The 21,070-nt window shown below is 43.5% G+C and overlaps 1 protein-coding gene across 1 annotated transcript; it reads right to left on the reverse strand.

Moving 5' to 3' along the window:
- Positions 1 to 185: 185 nt before the first annotated feature.
- On the reverse strand, positions 186 to 20,507 carry kcnj10a (potassium inwardly rectifying channel subfamily J member 10a). Its single transcript, XM_037111132.1, has 9 exons — positions 19,981 to 20,507; positions 12,132 to 12,533; positions 11,052 to 11,263; positions 10,383 to 10,514; positions 9,844 to 10,021; positions 2,583 to 6,126; positions 1,548 to 1,715; positions 1,004 to 1,058; positions 186 to 314 (listed from the first exon to the last, which is right to left on the reverse strand). The coding sequence occupies exons 2-6, from the start codon at positions 12,523 to 12,525 to the stop codon at positions 5,717 to 5,719; spliced, it is 1,326 nt and encodes a 441-aa protein (XP_036967027.1). The 5' UTR covers positions 12,526 to 12,533; positions 19,981 to 20,507; the 3' UTR covers positions 186 to 314; positions 1,004 to 1,058; positions 1,548 to 1,715; positions 2,583 to 5,716.
- Between the last annotated feature and the right edge of the window lie 563 nt (positions 20,508 to 21,070).

Genomic DNA, 21,070 nt, shown 5'->3' on the forward strand with positions numbered 1-21,070 from the left:
ATTCAGCAATAATGTGGATACAAGTATGTTTTGATATATGTCATAAACATGGATGTATACTAAAAAAATAATCGATTTAAGCTCTTCCAACTCAACATAGTAAGTGTAATATGGTTACAAAAACTTACGAACTGGTTCTGAAATTCATAAAACATACAAAAGATAAGAGTTTGTATTGTGTCTTACCTGCAATAATCCAACAACTCAGAAGAAGGAGCATTGTCAATCCTCACAATTCTTTGCAAGTAATGTAACTGAATATGAACTTGTTGACAGGAAACAAAGCTGTGCATGTAGTTGACTGGTGCGGCCACCTATGAATATAGCAATGCAATGAGAGCAGATGCAAGATATTCTCATCAAAAGGGCAGGAAATGGCAGACTGCAGCTGTGACTTTCAAAAAAAAAAAATCTGGTTCCAATGAAACAGAACACGTAATTTGTTTAAATTCATTTGAGTGAAACCCCCACAGGCTCCAAATCCCAAAACTGATGTTGTTATGTCCCTTATTCACCTCATTTTAAAGACAATGTATCAGATAAACCAGATTGAATGCCTTTGTCAAATGGCTGGCATAGCTGAATTTTGATGGATCATAACTTGACAAGTCTTTCTCCTGCAATTACTACCACTCTTACACTGTAAATGCAGAAGCTGAGATTTTGCTAATTTGCTTTAATCATTCCTTCTCTCTGCCTGCGTACGTGCTTATATGCGCACATGGGTTGTTGTAAACCTGTAGGTCAGCTGTGGGTTTGGTTTGGGTTGGGTTTCGCTGTGAATAGCAGTGTGGACTGTGGGGGTTTCTTGTGGGTGATGCAGGTTTTCACAGCTAACAGGACAATATAATCGACAGCCTTGCATCCAGACAGGCAGGGATATTTGTTTTGTATCTAGGACACATTTAAAAAGTACAATTGGTCATTAACAAACTGCATAAAAAACACCTTCGATTTACTGAAAGTGAATTACCTATGTGTGACATTATGAGTCAAAAATTACCTGCAGATGACATCATCACTGGGGATTCTGAATCAACGGAAACTACAGCCAGACCCTAAAAGAAAAAAAAAGCACCATGGTTATAATTAAACGAGGATGACTGTGGTCAGTTTTGCATATACCATGTTTGTATACTTTCATGGGGAGTTGCCAAAGTACCATTATGAAATACTGCTGCATATTGGCACTCTAGTAAAATGCACCAATGCAAAAACATGACATTAAATGCTTGTTTTTTCTGACAGGACATGATGCTACTGAACACTATTTACATCTGAGCAGTAAATGATATAGTAAAGGCAACTTTCAATAGTGCTGTTTCATAAGTAATAACTCTGGTGAGTTCTGACTGCAGCTGACACGTTCACAGACAATAACATTTTTTGGACAGCTCATGAAAATACCAAACTATTAAAAAAAAAAAAAAAAACAAAAAAAAAACAGCACTTCACTTTGCTAAGTTACACATTAAGTGGGCACACTGAGGCAATTTTATTTGAACACATATGCAACCAAGAAAAGACAAAAATAAGAGTTTACTCACAGTTACATTTCAATCCCGGGGAGAGCTGGCGAGGAGAAAATGGCAGTTGCAGACAGCAGCAGAGGCTCAACTCTCAGTCACCGCTGTGACAGCTTAACTGGTGTTCCCAGATATGTTGGAGGTGTGGTTTGAAAATCCCATCTGGAGAGGGGTCCTGGGCCATGTCCGCTAACCAGGAAAAAACATTCCAATCACCCTGCTCATCGATCCAAGTCATGTATATTGTATGTTCATTTTGATGCAGCTTGAACACTACTATTCCACACGGAGATCCCATACGTTGACATAGGTTGGATTTGCTGTCTGATGCAACACAGGGCTGGTGTGTTGCCCCTGGTTTGATTTGGTGGTTGTAAATGATGACAAGTGGGGAACACAAACACAATTTTTAAACGTGGGTGCTTCAAAAACTATTCAATACAGTAGCACAAAAGAAAAACACACACTCGCTAGCCCTGTGAAGGGGGAGGGGGAGTCAACCTCCATGATATTCATCGTTATACACCGAGAAGAGTGAGAAACAAGTCTGGGCTTTTCTATGAGCCATGGTCAACAGTCGATACAGGTGTTTGTGTCACAGGTGGATCTGGGAGCAACACACCCCTCTCCAGACGGGACTCTCAAACCACACCCCCAGCACATCTGGGGTCTATGTGGGGGACCCCCGCCAGTTAAAATGAACTCCAGTTAAACTGTCAAGCGGTGACAGGAGTCCTCTTCAGAGGACCCTTGAAGCTTTACCGGTTGCCTATCTGGCTTTATATCCAAACTCACACACGAGTCCATCACTTATTTACCTAGCTTGGCAGTCACAGAAGCTACATAACTCAAAGATATCATAGTACCGAGGTAAATGGCAGCCTACTCTAGCCTAAGCTAAGCCGTTAGCATCGTCATTTGCGCTAGCTTGAGGGCTAACTGCTACACATTTTCCGTTGCTAACTCCCAGACTTTAGTGTAACACAGACACAAAGCACTAACACCGAGCGAAAATACTCACCTCAGGTCCGGGAAAGCGTGTGTTGTTACTCTTACCTGCTGCCGTTTTCTTTCTTTTTCTCCTGCCTCTCTTGAACACCACCCGACATCCGGCAGCCGCCATTTTTGCCCCCTCGGTCCGCCCGTGCGCACCTGCCCGCCCCTCACAGCCGTTATCCGGCACTGACCGTGATAATGACCGATATAAACCAACAGTTGAAACTAAAGGTGTAATCTGTGTTTTTTATTGATAGCCCAACTTTCACTAATATTACATTTAACTGGATTATTATTTGTGTCTCTCATTATATATGAAAATAGGTTTTATTAAAACTGCTCTTGACCAATTTAATTAACTTTATTCATAGCATTAAAGGGTATATTTGTACAATATGGCCAGAATTTGAACATCCGGACAATTTAATAAGGATGGACTTTGGCTAACTGGTTAGTGTGTTAACCTAAGTAAACTAAAATTCTGGCCATATCTTAAGAATTCGCTTCTCTAAAATGAAGTCTCACATGCTAGCACAGCTTTTTAACAGCTATCCCTGTTACAACTGCAATGCAACTCCAGTAGCTTTTAGCTAGTAGTAGCTAACTTAGCATTCAGCTAACATTAGGCTACTGTTATTAGCTAAATGCTAGTTACTGTGATATTTAAACTGCCATTTTTAGGCTAAGTCTAGCTAGGTTAACACTGGATAAAAAGGTGCCAGTTCAGTGATAATATGGAAATCTTCTTGTTTTATAAATTGTAGTTTTAATCTACAACAATCTTAATTCGTTTTACGTCCTTTTGTCCAGGCTGGCCACCGACACACAAACATGAACTCCTTTCAGTGAAATTATTGCAATTAAAAGCTCAATAATATAAAATACTCCATAAGTCCTCAGTCTTTCACCTGTATCATTCGCCTGTGGAAGCAGTTAAAACAGGAACCATTTACTTTAAATGGAAAACACAGACAGACGTGTTGTAAATAATTCATTTATTAAAAGAGCCACTTAAAAAGTGCTTACTTAAAAAGTTAGACCGATGAGCTTTGAGTACCATGATCAATATAAAGCAGGCTGTACAGTATAAAAAAAGCAGAACCACTCACCAGACAGTGAAACTGTGAAACAGAAACATAATAAATGTTCTCAAAGGGCTCATCTGGAGCAGATAAGGACTTCATTTGAACCATGGCACTTAATCTCAAAGTTATTATCAAGATCACAAATTTGTAACAAATCATCACGTATATCATATATTACATTTTTTATACCATGCTTTGTGGCCATTCAAACAAATAAGCCTTGAAATAAAGAAAAGGATTCAATCTATCTCTATCTTTATATATTTATATAAATATATATCTTTAAATTGTTTTTGATGAATTCCTGATTAATTTACTTAAAATTTAAATGTTGTTTTTTTTAACACTAACATTAAGGAGCTTAATTAGTCCCTTTGAACAGGTACCATAATATGATTAAATTTTGATGCGTCTGTCGCCATTTCTATAGAGAGTAAAATGTCATTTTAGCCAAATATATGTGCTCATCTAATACAAGGAGGCAGGTGATTAGACACATTGGCAGAATCCACAGGTACTTTCATTACCACCATATATAAAAAAAAATAAAAATATTACAGCAGTAAAAAGATGAGTGGACTGTACATTACAGATATAACATTGTGCATTAAGAACAGTTAATATGGTATATTTAAAATGTGGAGTTGTGTGTCAGATGTCAGTATATATAGAAATGAAGAATGTAGGAAAAATATGTTTATACACTGTACAGAGGTACATTGACACACACGCACATACTGTACATGAAATGTAAGGCAGTTCACAAAAAAGTTCATACAAACCGTGTTATCACACTCACAACAGTACCCATTTTCAAGCATGAAAAACGCATCACAAGCCCCAAACATAACTACAAAATGTTCAAATCATGTATTACAGTGCATTAAAGTTAGTTCAGTTATTCCCCTTGTGTGTGAAATGCCGCTTTTCTTTCAAGTTAAAGTGCGTTTAGTAATATTACGAAAGACATTTAGCCCAGTCAACGAGAAAAAGAACATTCATACCAGATGCCGCAATGTTTTCGGAGCGCAGCACATAACGAGGTTGTTAGAAACTACTGGGTACATAATAATATGATACATTCCTTTAAAAACTTTGTTAAAAAAATATGGTTCCAGTATTTTCGCCACCTGTTGCAGGTATTTTATTAATTTAAAAACAAAAGGAGAAAAAAAGACAGTACTCTGATTCAGTGATTAACATGTCAGACCTTCAAGTACACTGCAAAAATCCTCTCGCTAGGTTAGTTTGCCTATAACCGGGTTCTTACTTTCCTAAAATTGGACGGGAAGTATGGTGAGAATATTTTAACCTGCTTCCAATAGATACCAGCATTTTCTATTTTCTGAAATCAGACTTTTCCTATCGTTGCCTGGTTCAAGAGAGAGACTAGGGCTGTCACAAGAAAACAATAGTTAACACATTGCACTCTTTAGCCATTGTTTTTGGAAGCTAAGACGAAGTGAGTATGGAAACAGATCTGTATCATTAAACATAATATCGATATTTCCTTTTTAAACATCCTGGTCAGTACCAGTATACTGAGACACATTTAAATGAGTCACTCATTTAGCGAAAACTCTTCACGCATGTTGATTTCTACTGGAAGCAGGTGGAGTTATTTCTGGCCCCACTGGGCTTAATTACACATACTGGAAATTACCTGACGGGTGGAGATTTTTTTGCAGCGTTGAGTATCCTCCAGTTATCAAACCAAGTTCTTTCCAAAAAATACAAACACGGGTAAGTATAGAACATGGATGACTTGATTTGGTGCTGTACATTTGTACATGTTGAGCCTGTGACTTGCTCTCTCCGAGGGTTGGTTGCAGGCACAAATATCCTCAAGTGTGTCCTCTACAGACTTGTGGTTACAGTAGCACCTTGGCGGCGTGTCTGTGTGTGTGGTTAAGGGGGCCAAGGTGTTCAACTTTCCACAGTACATATATGCGTATTGTGAGTGTTTCATGTACAAGTGAGGGAGCTGTGTTACCTAAGTGACTGTTGAGCAGCTTGTTTGTTGTTTTTTTTTCTTTCTTTCCTCTCGCTTTACCGTATCTCAGTTTCACATCAACTTTCCACAACCGCTTCCTGTCTCTCTGTCTTCCCTCACACGTTACTAATACGCACACTCAGCGGGCTGCTATCTCTCATGCGTCCCCTTTCTCGCCCCTTCTCCTCCCCCCTGTAGGTCTCTTCTAGTCGCATCTTCTCGGGGTCCTTCCCGTCCTCCTTGCCACCCTTGTAACGTGACGCCTGCGACGGCGGGCTCGGTGGCAGGGACTGCTTGAAGAGGGGCGGGGTTTTGGTTTTGGCCACCTTGTCGAAGAAGGCGAAATCGGCCACATATTTTCCAGAGGGCGACAGGGAGACGACGGGGGGAAACTCGTAGCCCCAGAGGATCTCGTCTGGGAGGTAGGACGTCCGGACCTGGCAGGTGGCCGAGGTCGGCTCAACCGTGGCGCTCATGATCACCAGCAGCTCAAAGTCGGCCAGCTCTGGGTCGGTCCAGCCACCACCTGGAGGACAGAAGAGACTTGAGGTTAAACAGCAAACCAAGAAAACAACAACCTGAAAGTAGAGGAATATGAAAAAAACAGCCTTTCTTTTGGCCACTTGGTGGCAGCATAATAAACTGAGAACACAACATACTGAATTATCAACTAATAAAGTAATCAGTGCTATTTATGAGCTTATTTAAGCATCTAGCCAACATATAACAACACTCTCATTCATTTTGAGTCATTTGATTGCAGCCTGACAAGTTTAAGCCCAACATTCACTCTACTGAAGGATTTATCTGGCTATTTAGCTACAATATTCTGCACTGTGTTCACCAGCTATATGCTGTATTTCCTGTTTGATGATGGAAGATAAGAGTACAGTAGGTTTTTAGAGCGTTTCCGTTGAAACAGCTGGCTGGTACAGTTGGAAACACAGTTTTTGACGAGACGTCAGTTGGGCAGAAAACCACAACAGAGACCTAAAATTAGCTCAAATGCTCCACAGAGCTGAGTGGAACCAATCACGCATCGCTGGAAAAACACACTGCCAGCAAAACCATTGTTTTCTCTCCAGCCTGAGTTCACATTAATTACACATGATGACTGAATGTCCAAAAGGTGCTTTTCTAGGCTAAAGCGAATGCACTTGTAACGATGAGTCTCTGTGTGACCGGGGCCTTAGTCGTCTTGGGTCATTGTCCATGAGGGGTTTGAATTGTTGTATTCAGCCTGCACTGTATTTCAGTGGTCCAATCACAGAGGTTTTCAAAGAATGCATGTCCCGGTCACAGATTGACTCATCCAGTCAAATATGTGTGTGAGGCAAGATGTACAAAAAACGTGCATGCACACACACACGCACACACACACACACACACACACACACACACACACACACACACACACACACAAACACAAACACACATCCTGAAATTTCCAAAACATGAAAACTCCCCACATACAGACAGATTCCAAGATCGCAGCCACCACACAAAAAAAACACACATATACAAACACTTAAGGGGCTCCATTCCAAATCATCCATGTAGTATATATACATATATATATGTTTAATGCAGAACATACTTTCATTCATTCATTAACACACAACCCCAACAACACAAAGGACACATGCGCTGAAACAGGCACACACCTGCATCAACAGGCCTCACTCAGAATGCAGACTCTGTCATCTGTCTAAACAGTCCTTACCCTAACCCAGACCCAGTAACGCTCCCACCAGGGGAAAAAACACCACGTTTCGCAACCGCTTGTACACACTGCAACCAACTTGGTGGAGGGATTCTCGATATCGGCCTATAATGGGCGGTGCGAAAGCCTCAGCTATGTTTGTGAAGTAATCTGAAAAAGCATGGCCCTCGGGATGCCCATGTCGGTCATTCCTCCAATCTGGTCTAACGTATCTTTAAAACTATTAAATGAATTGCGGTGAAATTTTGCACAGACATTCAGGGTTCACGTGCGATGAATTGTGATTCCCGTAGAACCGCCAGGAGCTTCACATGTGTGTGTTTGAGTGAATTATCCCAGCAACTACTGGAAGGATTGCCATGAAGTTTGTAGGACATTCCCGTCACAGGTCAGGACCAATTGTAACATCTGTGATGATCCAACTAATTTTCATGTAGCACCAGCATCAGGTCAAAATCTGAACTGTGGTTAATGACCAGATAGGTGTAACACTGATTACATTTCAAACAGCTTCTGTTATGTGTCATGTTTTATGCTAATTAGCAAAAGTTAACATGAAAACATGTCGAAATGGAAACAGACTGTATTTTACTGTTTCGGGTTGGTTTTCAAGGAATGTATGACATTCACATAGCTTGTAGCTAGCAAGTGTTTTTTGGGCACGAGTCAATATTTGCAATATTCCTCTCTTTGCGCCCTGCCCTCCACAACTATTGATCATAAAACCAAATCATCAGGATGACTGATGATTATTTTCAAGACCTTTTTTTTGTCTTCCACAATCCTCTAACTACAAACTCTCCTGCTGTTCCAGGCTCTGCTGTCACCTGTTCTTTTGACCCGTTTATAAACCTGTTTCTCACCTCCCACCTTCCGCCAACAACAAGCACCTTCTTTGTCATCGGTTTCGAGATCCCTCAGTTCTACGGGGATTAAAACCTCTGAATGAGTCATCGCTGGTGTTCCTCGCAGTGTGCACAACACCGAGTTTGTGTGCTGCCGTGGTACGTATACATCTGCATGGTTTAGAGGAATGTGCTGAGTGCTGATAATCAAGCTCAGTGGTTTCAGCTCAGCTTCCTCTTCTATAGACCAGCCCCACAGTGTCCTGCCTCCGGACTTATAGTCACGTAATGTCAATAAGATTCACATACTGTTTCACTAGAAACCAATTAATGTTCCTATCAAGGCTGTTCCCTACTGGAGGTCCCATTCATTCAGTACTTATGTTGAGAACATAAAGACAGCTTTGCAGGGAGCCGGAAAGCTCTATTCAAGCACAGACGTGTGCTCAGTCATGAGTACTATCATGTATGTCCTAACTATTTAAAATGTCCCATCCAAGCAGTCAACCACCCATCCATGATCTAGATGTAATTATCCTGTACAGAATTACAAGGAGCTGTTATCCCAGATCACATCGGACTGCCAGAGAGGTTTCCAGTCTGTCAGCAGGGCTAACGCAGAGAAACAGGCAACTGTAACTGAATCAACAACCTTTTAGTCCATTTTTTTTTGTTGGTCGACCATTTTTTGCCAGTACTAATATTAACAAGATAGATACCAAACCCACTATACTGAACAGATCATTCAAGACGATCGCCAGTTTTTAGGCGATATAAACCATGTCCACAGGCAGTCTCTGTTGGCGGAGTGTAGAGAGGCAATGAGACAAGGTGATGCTACAAAGCCAAATCTGTGTATTGGCTTAACCATTGTGACTCAAGTCAGAAACAGAGGTGACGAGACTATTGGCCTACTGCCTATACGTGACCCATGCAGCTGTGTGGGCTTGCACCACAAGTGGATTTTGTCACACCGTCGTAAAATTAAAATGAAGTTCAGGGGGCAACATTAGTTATGATGCTCCAGAAACAGCACCAGCACAATGACATCAGATAAACTGTGAATATTTGCTGACTTGCTCACACACTGACAAAGATCTGCGGTCTCTTTCTAGCTCTGTGTGCGAGTGCTCTAAGGTTCCACTTCCTGGATTCATGACAGGAAAAAAAGCCCAGATGAAGCAACGGCAGGAAGCCGGCAACAGAAACTGGCAGCCGTCACAGCTGGTACTTAGAACAGGCATTACTGGAAGAGATAATAACAAATCATAAAAATCATGTCACGTGAGACCATGGAAGGAAATGAAAAGAAGCCATCTACTGTAGATGAGTATAAATAACACAGCGATCACAAGTCCTTTGAGGCTTTCAGCGCTGAGAGCTCCGCGCCGCTGTAAGTGGATCTGCGCGGGCTTCGTGTCAGCACCCCGGACTGGACTGTACGGCATTGTGCTCTAATGAGGGGTGTCTCTGGCCGTCTCTCTCACACACATTCCAGCCGGAGAAACCCTCTCCTCCGGTGCCAAACCAGCCCGACTGTGCAGCGCATGACCGTAAATACCAGCACACCTACATGTACAAACACACAGTTATTCTAACAATGCGCGTACAGTTGTCCTCAAGCTGTCATTTCGAATCGAGACATTGGCTGCTTATCGCGAGAGCCTCGAGCTACCTTTTGCCGCCCAGGCCCTGAGGGGGCTGTTTTCATCAATGGTGTGGTAGAAAGTCAGGGGGATGATGAGGAAAGGGCTGTCGCTGGACGTGTCCACCTGGAAAGGCACGTTGCGCTGGTCCAGCCGCACCGTCTCGCCCTCCTTCGTCAGGGACGTCTGAAGCAACTTCCCCGTCACCTGGGAGCCAAGATGGAGTCAGTAAATGCAGCCAAGAGGTTGCAGAAGGCATCCTGTAACCAAAAGGCCTCAGGTTTAATACCTGCAATGGCCGGTATCTTCATTAGAGTCGACTGAGATTACGACCGACTGTTGCTCGCTCACTGACTGTGTCGTTTACTATAATTCTCATCGGTTATATCACTACTGTTGAGCGAGCACTCAAAGAGCTTGAAAGGGTTTGATCAACAGGATGTGACTCATAACATAAAAGCATTTTCCAGCAGGCTACAGTGCTTGCTTATACTTGACAATGCAGCATATTTAAAAGTGCTTTTCGTTCTCACAAAAGCTCCCAGACAGGAATGAATGCACGCAGTACCTGGCATCCCAACAGCAGGCTTTTGCGCATGTTGGCCACTCGGATCATGAGGCAGGGCCGACCCTCGTGATTTGACACAACCGCGTGTTGACTGAACTTCACCGTCTCACCTCTCTTCTTGGGACGAGCGACCTACAAGAGGAGGGAAACATGCCACAGTCGATATAATGATCGCTATCACTTTAAACCTTAAACACCTAAAGCCACGTTCACAGGTGTTCAAACGTATCACTCACACTATCAGTTATTAATTATTTAAAAATGTTAATATTAAAAGTAAAACAACTTCAAAAGGACGTCATTATTATTTAAACATCTGATTACTTAAAGTGCTGTAGTGAAAGAACAACAGGGTTACGACAGATGTACGCATATGTCTATACATTTTTTTAAAAAAAACTTTCCCATTTCAAATTACCCTAAAGGTCACTTGAGTGTAGATGTCATGCACTTGAATGCACCATGTCCTCCCTGTCGGTGCTGTAGATTTCAAAGCTTAAGATGTGCCCCTGAACGCACCACAAAGTCCCTCCGACTATGTCAGACTCCAACATTAAAGGAGAGAAGCTTCCATACATTTAAAGGAGCTTTACGACACTTAATCGCTGCAAGACTCGACATAGTTTCCGCTTCTATCTGCAGAGTTTCAAAAGTTCCCCCCACCGGTACCTTAGCGAGGAAGGTTCCCGTGATGAAGATCTCCATCACCATGGTGATGACCAGCTGAAAGATGAGCAGGACGATGGCGGCGGGACACTCCTCGGTGATGCACCGGAAGCCGTAGCCAATTGTGGTCTGAGACTCGAGAGAGAAGAGGAAGGCTCCTGTCAGGGTCTTCACCTCCATTACACATGGGGTATGGTTGGAGGGGGGGTCGAACTCTGGAGAACGGAGGGGAACAACAGCGGATCTTGGGTTCGGGGACGTAAACAAATTACCAAGGAACATTTTGTCCTCCCTCTCAGTGTCCTGCCAGGTCTTTCTCATGCTCTTTCTGCACTGAGAATTAGTATTCCTGTGTGTCTTCATTGTGTACTCATTCACAAGAAAGTGCTTGTCCTTCATGGGGTTCAAAAGCCAGTAGACATGTACAGGCTTTTCTTTTTTGTCATTGCACGATTCCAACTTGAGCCCTCAAAGATCTTTGCTAACTCAATTATAATCAGTTCTAAGCATAAAATACTTTTCTTCAGCTCACAGAGTACTCCAAGAGAAACAACTTTTTTTTCATGGCCTCCAGGCCTTCTGCACCATCTGGTTTAACTAACAGTTATAAAGGTGTTTTATAACTTTATCTGAATTGTTCAATTATGTGGTTGAAACAACAATAAACACAACTTCTAAATGACTATATTTACCTGTGGGATGGCTGACAAGGTGTATGATCAATACCAGTTAGTCATATCTTTCAGTCTGTATTAGTTTTCCTCTGTTTGGTCAACAGTGCTGTCCTTGCTTCGGGCTAAACTGTTACATCAGCATGCTTACATACTCACAATGTCCATGCTTAAATGCTAATACTAAGTAGTTTTACCATCATCGTCTTAGTTTACCATGTTAGCATGCTAAAATTTGATGATCAGCACCAAGACATGACATATTTTCGACCGATAATAAGGAAAGGGGATCACCACGGTCATTGGGCCTCATCCTCTGGGGACCATGAATGTCTGGTAGAATAAATTACACAATTCACTCTGTAAGTAAAGTCATTTTGTTAGATTTTACAGTGCATCTCCTCCTTCTTACCCAGCAGGTCTCCATGCACCATTGCCACCAGGTACCAAAGCACACCAAACACGAACCAGGTCCCAGCGAAGGTGGCAGAGAACAGGAAGAACTTGTAGCGCCATTGCATGTCCAGGAACGTCGTCCAGAGGTCGCGGAGGTACAGCGCCCCTCGTCCGCTTACGTGCTCGATGCGCACATTGCTCCGTCCGTCTTTGGAGAGGACGCGGCGCCTCCGTCGCAGAGCATTGGGCCCTCCAGCCACCGCTCCTCCTCCTCCTCCTCCACCTGCACCAGCACCTCCAGTCCCCCCCGTGGAGCCCAGCAGGGGCTTGGTGATGTCGGTCTGCGTCTGGGAGTGGCACACTTTCTGAGGGGAGGAGCCCTCAGAGGAGGGTGGAGTGGCTGAGGTCATGGCTGGCGCTGCAGGGGGGTCGGAGACAGAAAGAGGAGACAACAGGAGGTAAGGAGAGGAAGGAGACTGGGCTGTCTGGACGGAGAGATCAGGCGAACAGCAGGTGAGTCCACATGAAAAGGTGCAGGATGTGTGAAAAACAGATAAAAGCGAGAACATTTCATCACCGCATGAATGAGAAAAATGACAGAGTGGAACATTTGGGAGGAGAAGAAGAAGAAACAGTAGAAGAAGAAGAAGAGGATTAGAGGCACATTTTTTCAACTGGACAGTGTTGTAGCTGTCCACGGTGGTCCATTTAAGGCCCCTTACCCCCTTTCACGGGAGGCAGCTGGCTTTGTCAAAATAAAAGCCTCCTTTCAGCATGAAGGCACAGCTGCTCTTTCACATTAAAAGCTTGAACGTGCAGGCACATTCACGTGTCGGTTGCACAAGGCGGCTACTGAATCGCGATGAGGAGACGCTGGTGGCTGTTACTCCACATGGTGAAGATCAAGAAAACGATGTGAGTCAAGGACGCTGAGATCTTCCACTGGACCACCCTCTTCTATTTTGCTGAAAACTGCTTTTATACTCTACCCTTCAATGCCTGTCTTTACATGAATAAAGACCCCACTTACAGCATTTGTGCCAGATGTGACATGCAGGTGTGCATTCTGTTGGATGTGCTCTTTCACAAGTTGTCAGCTGTAAGAAACTGTAGAGAAAGCCAGTGAGCACTCCTGTAAGCTGACTTCTGTGTACGCTTGGTATCAGGCTGTTCGGACTAGGCCCCCTTAGTTCCAATCTTAAGCTTTCACATAGAGTCATATGTGTCATAAAGAAATTATATTCCTGGTTTGGTGTGGAAAAACATGAGCTTTTGCCTCAGCTCCATCCAACACCTTTTTGGGCACATAGGAGCAAATTATGTTTCTAAACCTTGTAGAGGCCTTCCTTGATGAGGGGAGGCTGTGAAAACAGCACTCTATAGAAAAAACACTGGCCTTTCACTCAGGATCCCGTCTGTAACTGTAAGGCAAGGCTGGCTTGTTTGAACCAGCTTAAACCCTGCCTAAACCCAACCAAACTGTGACACATATGGGGCTTTTACATGCACATGTGCTGGCCCAGCTTGACTCAGTATGATTTGGCCATGAGTGCTGCACCTTTTGACCTGGCGTGGCCGAAAGTACCAGTGGAGAGGCCCAGTGGAACTCAAAATGTAAAATACATGTCAGCAAGTTTTATTTTGAAAGTCACTGCCTGGTTATTTTCGCTATCTTCTGCCCTGACCTTGCAGAAGTGACGCCAGAAGGGCGTGTAGAGCACCATAGTTTGAAGCTTTGGGCCACCGACCACAGCCGCCGTAGATGACGAGTTGGACGTGAGAACATGTTGGGTGTGTTTTGGAAATGAATGTCGTTGACAGACCTGCAGCAATTTGTCAAGCATCTTTGGTTTTCGTGACTAAATAATTAACAAATTCATGAAAAAATAATCAGATCAGTCAACAATGACAACAATCAATAGTTGCAGCCCTGTTATTAATCAGATATGTTATGGCCGACCTGAATGAAGTCATTCCCCTCAAGCTAAGTGCTTCTTGTCATTTAACACGTGCCAAGTGAATGCGTGTCGGATAATAATGGGATGAGATGGATCAGTGTCTAAGTGTCGGGAGGGGTCTCAAAGGGTCAGCACTATATTGACACAATGAGACGCCAGCCCACCCTCGGGTGCCACGGACACTTATTGTCACTGTTTGAGTCGTTCCCTGTCCACTCTGTGGAGTTTTACCCTCAACTGGGCCGTGCTTTCTCTCTCTCCACATCCTTTTTCTTTCCCTCTCCCTCGATCTCACTCGCTGTTTACTAAATGGCCCTTTTGTCACAAGCTGCCTCTGCTTTCCGGAGCGAACATAACAAAACTAAAAACACGACACAAACACAAACAAAAGGCCGCGAACCAAGACGATCTGATAGGCTCTGTCCTTTCCTGTCCTTTCTGACCCTTCTCTCTCCCCTCTCTCCACGCTGGAGCTCACACTGAGTGAATGAATAGAGATCTGTGTTGATGTCTGTGCTCTGAATACTAAGATATGGAGGGGGAGGGAGGGGAGGGAGGCGGGGTCAAGAGGAGGCCCATGTGATTGGCCGTGTCCATCTCCAGCTGAACTCTGAACCCCGCAGAGCTCCTGCCTACACATACAGTAAACACACACACTCGTGTATCGGACATATAGACCTTTCTGAACAGTTCGAACGCCAAACAATACCATTTATTGTGCAAAGGAATGTTTGGTTTGCAAAGCGAGAAGCTTACACATGACATGTTGCTGCTAACCGAAGCACGTATGTTGATTTATTCATTCACTTTTTACAGGTCAGGCTGTTATTGGTCTGTATTTTTCTTCTAATCAACAACTCCCCTGAAAAATATGTGAATCCATCTCCAAATACTTTCCAACTTCCCGATCCTATCTGTGGCCAAAGTCTTATTTGTTCCAATTGAAGACTGTTTAGTACCAACTGATAATTTTGGCCACGTATGGGCAGCACAACAAGATTTAAACACAATGTTGACATATTATAACCTTCCAAAGTTGTTGTAGCAAACCTGTTGCCTATTACATTACATAAGAATCGTGCTTATTTTAACCCAAAACCCAAACCCAATCTTTTCCTAAACCTAAGTTTAGTAAAATCATTTTCGTCTCACTGCACGGCAGCCATCTTGACAACGCCCCCTTGCAGTTATTCTGGGCTAACAAGTCAAGAGGAGTCAGAACTTCACCTTCAATCATCATCAGGACATAAAGAGTGCATGTAAAGATTCACCAGTCAAATCTTAAAGAAAAAAAAACAGATCACTTGCACAAATGAGATTTGAAAGTCTGATGTCTGAATAACCTCACTTTTGAATAATGTCAGGGCAACGAGCTGATTGGCTGTTGTTTGGCTGTGATTCCCAGTTCAAGGGGCGTGCTAGTGTCATACGAACGCCATCTCTGCAGACTTTTCTACTTAAATTGCTTCAGGTGGTTTTTCTCCTCTCTTAAAACATCTCAGATTTTAGTTCCTAAACCTAACCCAACTGCAACCATATGGCAAAGGTCAGAAAGGACTGTAACTGTTACGCTGCAACGGTCTTGATGTTTTGGGAGTCACCGGCAATCAACCTATTCATCTGTTCAGGAGTGAGGATGTGTTAGAAATATCTCTTTCTTTAGATACTAAATCTTGCACTTCGACACAAAATTAGTTTTATCTTCATTTGGTGCTGGACAGGTAGTGCACAGTGGGTTCATCGGCCAGGAAATGTGTTTGACGAAGGCGAACTATACATTTGTGGGTAGTAAAACCAAAACAACTGAAAGACTCTAATACACTTGTGTCGTTTGTGTCATTTAATCCACAGATTTTAAAACAGGCAAAAAAAGAGTGTCAAACAGTTGGGCATTGAGTTACTCAGTGACAATGTATATTTATTTATTGGCACTATTTCCAGATGCGGAGAAATGCAGATTGGTCGTTAATATTTCGGCCAGGTTACTGCTTTTATCCTTCAACAGTACTGACAGTAAGCTGTCTTGCCTGATGTACACAGAAGTTACATCCGAGCCAAAACGGTAGTGGTGTGTGAGTCTCGCTGACAGTAACGCTGATTTATTTCCCTCTCCTGTGAAATGACTTTTTCCACTCGTTCGACGACCACACTCGAGGTTAGGATCTCTTCCTCTCCGTCCGGCTCTCCATCCCGCTCCTTCCCTCTGTCCTGCGCGCACAAGAATCCTTTGTTTTCGAGGAGATGAAAGGGACAAAAGCCACCATTGAAAAATACGACTGGGTGAGCGAGTGAGTGAAAGAGTGGAGCAACTTAGACGGGGAGAGGAGAGCGGTACGGAGCGTCAGAGTGTGTGTTTGTATGCGTGGTGTGTGTGTGTGCGTTTGATCGTGTGTGAGTATGCAGTGCTTGACATTGTGCAGGGGTGGTGGGGGGCGGGGGGCAAAAGAGAGAGAATAATTGGTTTCGGGTGACAAAAGGAGTGAAAGAGGAAGAGGTTGAGAAATGGGTGATGAAGGAGCGAGAGGAAGGGGTATGCGGAGCGAAGGTGGAGGAAACAGATCTGTGACAAAAGGCGGTCATTAGTATTCCAGAGGAGAGAGTAATCCCTTCCACACAGTGCCCCTGTCCAGTGTCCGCAGCCATAAAGAAGCCCCAGCAGCCAGTGCACACTGCGCTGAAAAGACTCAATACAGCGCGACTTGAATGGCTGTGACCACTGTCCACACCACGGCAGCCCCGCACCGGCCTGAAAGGGCTGTCTAAACATCAACACGGGGCCGTGCCAAGAAGGCCTCTGCTCAGCCAACACACGTCGCTAAAACCCCAAACTGACCGGAGCCAAGCCAAGCACCGCGCATCGGCGTACAAATGAGCTGCTGTTGTGTCAGTGTCTCTCTCTCTCTCTGCGTACAGTGAATGATTTCAGACAAATCCATTAAGAGAGAGCCTCTTCTCTAGCTTCCTTTGTAGTTTGTTGCATTTCTGGTTGTTGTCTTTTGACTAGCCTCACTGTTGCATGTATGGAAAAAAAAGTCGCCGTCCTGATCGGATCAGACAGCCCATCGTATATATTTCTGAAAGTTAGTAACACACGTCCACATTTAAGACACACAAGGACTGACTATATTCTACATAAGCAATTGCATTTAGGAGTAAAGTCACTGCTGCATTGATTACATTATATTGTAGTAAGAAGTCAAGGTGTCAGTATGCTTCAACCAGATGTTTGTTGAATGGTCAAACAGACAGCAGAGGCAAGATGCCACCTGCTCATCAGGAGCAAGTTGGGGTTCAGTGTTTCTCTCAAGGATACTACGATATGCAGGAGGGGGATTCAAACCGGTGACCTTTCAGTTACTCGACGACACAGTCTACCTACTGAGCTCCAGCCGCCTCAGTTCAGGCAACGTTTCCAACTCCGAACTTGTGAAAGCTTTAAACTTCGATGCCCTCACTACCCCTCTAGCGTCGCTTTTGGATGCAGTCAAGTTAAACGTAATGCGCAACGTCCAGCTAGACTTTCAAAATACAGCTCGCTAACAAAAGCTACGCATGTCATGATATATTAGCCATTATGTGAGTTTTTGGACCGTTGTTAAGGTTGTCAAACAGTGATGGGTTGGTGAGCGTTAGGCTGGAAATCTAAGTTAGGTTTAGAAAAAGAAACAGTTACGTAAGAGATGAAGCTCATTTTAAATCTTTATGTTATGTCATTTACATACATTAAATACTTGACCAGTTCAATCAACCCAACCAGCCCCTCAGCTCAGACTTTTCTGACTGTTTGTACTACAGCACAAAAGGGACACTTCAAGAAGTGATACTAAAGGGTACTCACAGCGTCAAACTTGGAAGTGCGGGGTCGAGAACAGACTAAAAAGCGGACCAACAACTTAACATATGCATCAGAGAAGCGTTTCAAAAACTGTTTGCCGTTATCCCCACTCGCATGACTACCACACCTCTCCATGACAACAGGTTTTTTCCATGCCTGTGTGTGTGGTTGATGACACATCAGAGAAAAGGGAGCTCTGTTCAAGCATACCGACACCTTTAGATTCAAACATTCTTATAAAAAGTTCTTGACTAATTAGTCCCCAATGATGTGCACTAAGAGCTTTAACATTTACCACAACAGTTTGTAACTTGTTGCTCCCATTGAATTCAGAATAAGCATATATTTACAACTAACAATAACATTGGCAAGGTCGAACAGCGAATATATTGCCTCTTGTACTGTTTTCCAATTATGTATACGTCATAAAGAATTATTATGTCATGTTCCATGCAGCAATTTTGGAATTAGGGTTGTCGCCACCACAACTTATATTGTATTTGTCTTGTTGTCACTGCATCGCCTGCATTGCAATAATCATGTAGCCACATGTTGAACTGAACAACAGGAAGTAAATGTGAGCCGTCGTCTTGACGATCAGACGTTCGTCTGGATGCGTCTGCGTCCAGCCGTCTGTCCAATCCTCCATCTAAATCTAACACTTCCCTTCACCACTCGCCTTCACTTCCTCGGCCCAGAATTAGTAGCTGGAGAGTTACGACACTGACCTAAATTAAACAATGGGGAGCAGCCGTTGGCCAGCATATGCTGTAATTCAGGACTGACTTTTACCGTCTTTACCCGAGTGTGTTGTGGCCAAATGTCCGTCTCGCCGACCGTAAATCTGACTGCCTGCTGCTGTTGTGGTGCTGATGAGGACTGGTTTCCTCAACGCCATCCCACCTGTTCTTTCCAGCGTGTTGTATACAAGCCCTTTAATATCTTCCGCTACTTTCAGTTACTGAACTACAACTTTGATTGTCCTTCTGTTTTGCATCTAAATATTTAGCTCACGCTTTTAAACAATAAGTTGATTAAAAAAACGGACAAGTTAGTTAGACAAGGAGATCTATCCTTTATACACTTATTGTGGTGTTAAAGGAGCACTCTGTAGTTTTGGGGAAAAGATTTACATTTACGTTTTGTTTTTTTTCTTCTCTAAAGAAACTCAAGAAACAAACTCTCTTTGCTTTAATGACTGAATAAACTGAATAAACAAACTGGCCTTAAAGGACCATTTCATACTGCTTGACTTTGTTTACATATGGCAGACCCTGCCAACTTTCGAGCTTCAGTAAGTGTTCTGGGGACTTATTTTCCTCAGAAGGGCTTGTTTATTTTCCAGTGTTCACATTATTACCTCATGAATATTGTAAATATTAAAATTCCGAGTTTGAATTTCTTCTCCAAAACTACATACTGCCCCTTTAAGCGTATCAGAGATGTATTAACAAGAGAAATATACTTGGTAAGATTTTGAATTTTTGCAGTGTAGCTGTGAGACAAAGTATATTTATTGGTAAGCAGGCAGGAGAGGTGCTGGACGTTGAGATTCAAGTTGTCAGTTTTAAATCTTCAATGATTTTATGGATTTTTCTGCGACAAATGCAACAATATAGCCCGAGACAGTTCAGTGTTGCAGTCAGATGCAGTGGCACAGACTTCAGATTGTCAACTTCCTCTGTAATCCTAACTAACATCCATCCGCACTGTAAACACAACACACGCAGCCAGACAGGGCACCTGTTAATTCCTCATATTACAATCCTTATAAAGAAACGACTATATTTCATGAGCACACATCCAAAAACAAGTGTGTGTTGGGATGTCAGAATGCGGTATTGTAGGAAAGTAACAAAACAGGAAGGTAAAGACATAAAAGTGCACCAAGACAGACAGATTTTGAGTGACACAAGATGACCAAAACACAGCTGTACAGTAGGAAAATGAATAGAGTAACCACACCAACACTTTGCAAGAACATAAGTCAAATAAGATGTCAGATTATATTCACTTTTCAATCAAAAATCCTTCAAGTCTCGTGGTTTAAAACGTGTTTCTGAGTCGCTCACCTTTCTGCTGACTTGTAACAGGAGTTCACTTTGAAAACGTCACGGTTCGATCAGCCTCGCTGTGCTGCAGACATGTGAAAAAGACAGAAAGTGACAAAAGAAGGCTGGCAAAAAAAAACAAAACAAAAAGGAGAGGACGCTCAACGCGCACTTGCTGACAGCTGGAGAACTTGGACATCACATTGCTTTTTCTTTGCCGGTCCCTCTACGTCGCTGTCATCTCATACTCTTTTTTTTTTGTTGCTATTAAAAAAGAAAAGAAAAGAAAAGAAAAGAAAAAAACAAACGTGAGACGCCGTCAGGAGAAGAGAGGCCCGGCTGAGGTCTAACCAGCGGTCAGTCAGTGTCTCCCAGCACACTGGCACTGGCAGTACCGGTTCTGGCTCACTGTTACTGGGTCATTATGTAATCGGATGAGCACAGTTTGCTGTTCTTCTCGCATGTGCAGGGCTGAGAGGGAGTCCTGTGTGTGTGTGAGAGAGAGAGTGTGTGTGTGTGTGTGTGCTCAGTCAGAGAGAAGTTAAAGAAGCCCGTGCTGTCCACTCCTCCAGGACCCCCCCACCACCACCACCCCCCTCCTGCACGCCTCTCCATATAAACCCCAAAGTATTCAGACTGCCGCTGTTTCGCGACATTTTTAATTCATTAATGCAGCTCTCCTCCCACCCTCCCCTCTGCGCGTCTCTCCCCGACTGTACACTATAAATGGGCCCCTTTGTTGCGAGGCCTCCTCCGCTGTTTCGGCCTTTGTCAACTTTCGCATGTAAATGTTTGATGGTTAGAAGATACAAGCCTGGAAGTTGTCGCACTGCAGCGGAGGTATTTACAAATCAAAGACGGGGAGAAAACACAGGGCCCCTTTTCTTGTGCACTTGGCCCCTTCGCGGTTTTTTTTTTTTTTTCTTTGCGCGCGGGGAATGGATAATGTCGGTGCATCTCTGTGAGGCCGTGCCACGTCCGCCTGCAGGGGGGGGGGACGAGGACACATGGTCCCGCTGTGAATGGACGGACACGGGATGAATTAATTCGCCGAAGTTAACAAGCGGTATAGTGAAAACTCGGGCCCTGCGGTGGGAGGCGCTCTGGCTTT

Source organism: Acanthopagrus latus, chromosome 10 (assembly GCF_904848185.1).
Source record: "Acanthopagrus latus isolate v.2019 chromosome 10, fAcaLat1.1, whole genome shotgun sequence".
NCBI classification, from domain to species: Eukaryota; Metazoa; Chordata; class Actinopteri; order Spariformes; family Sparidae; genus Acanthopagrus; species Acanthopagrus latus.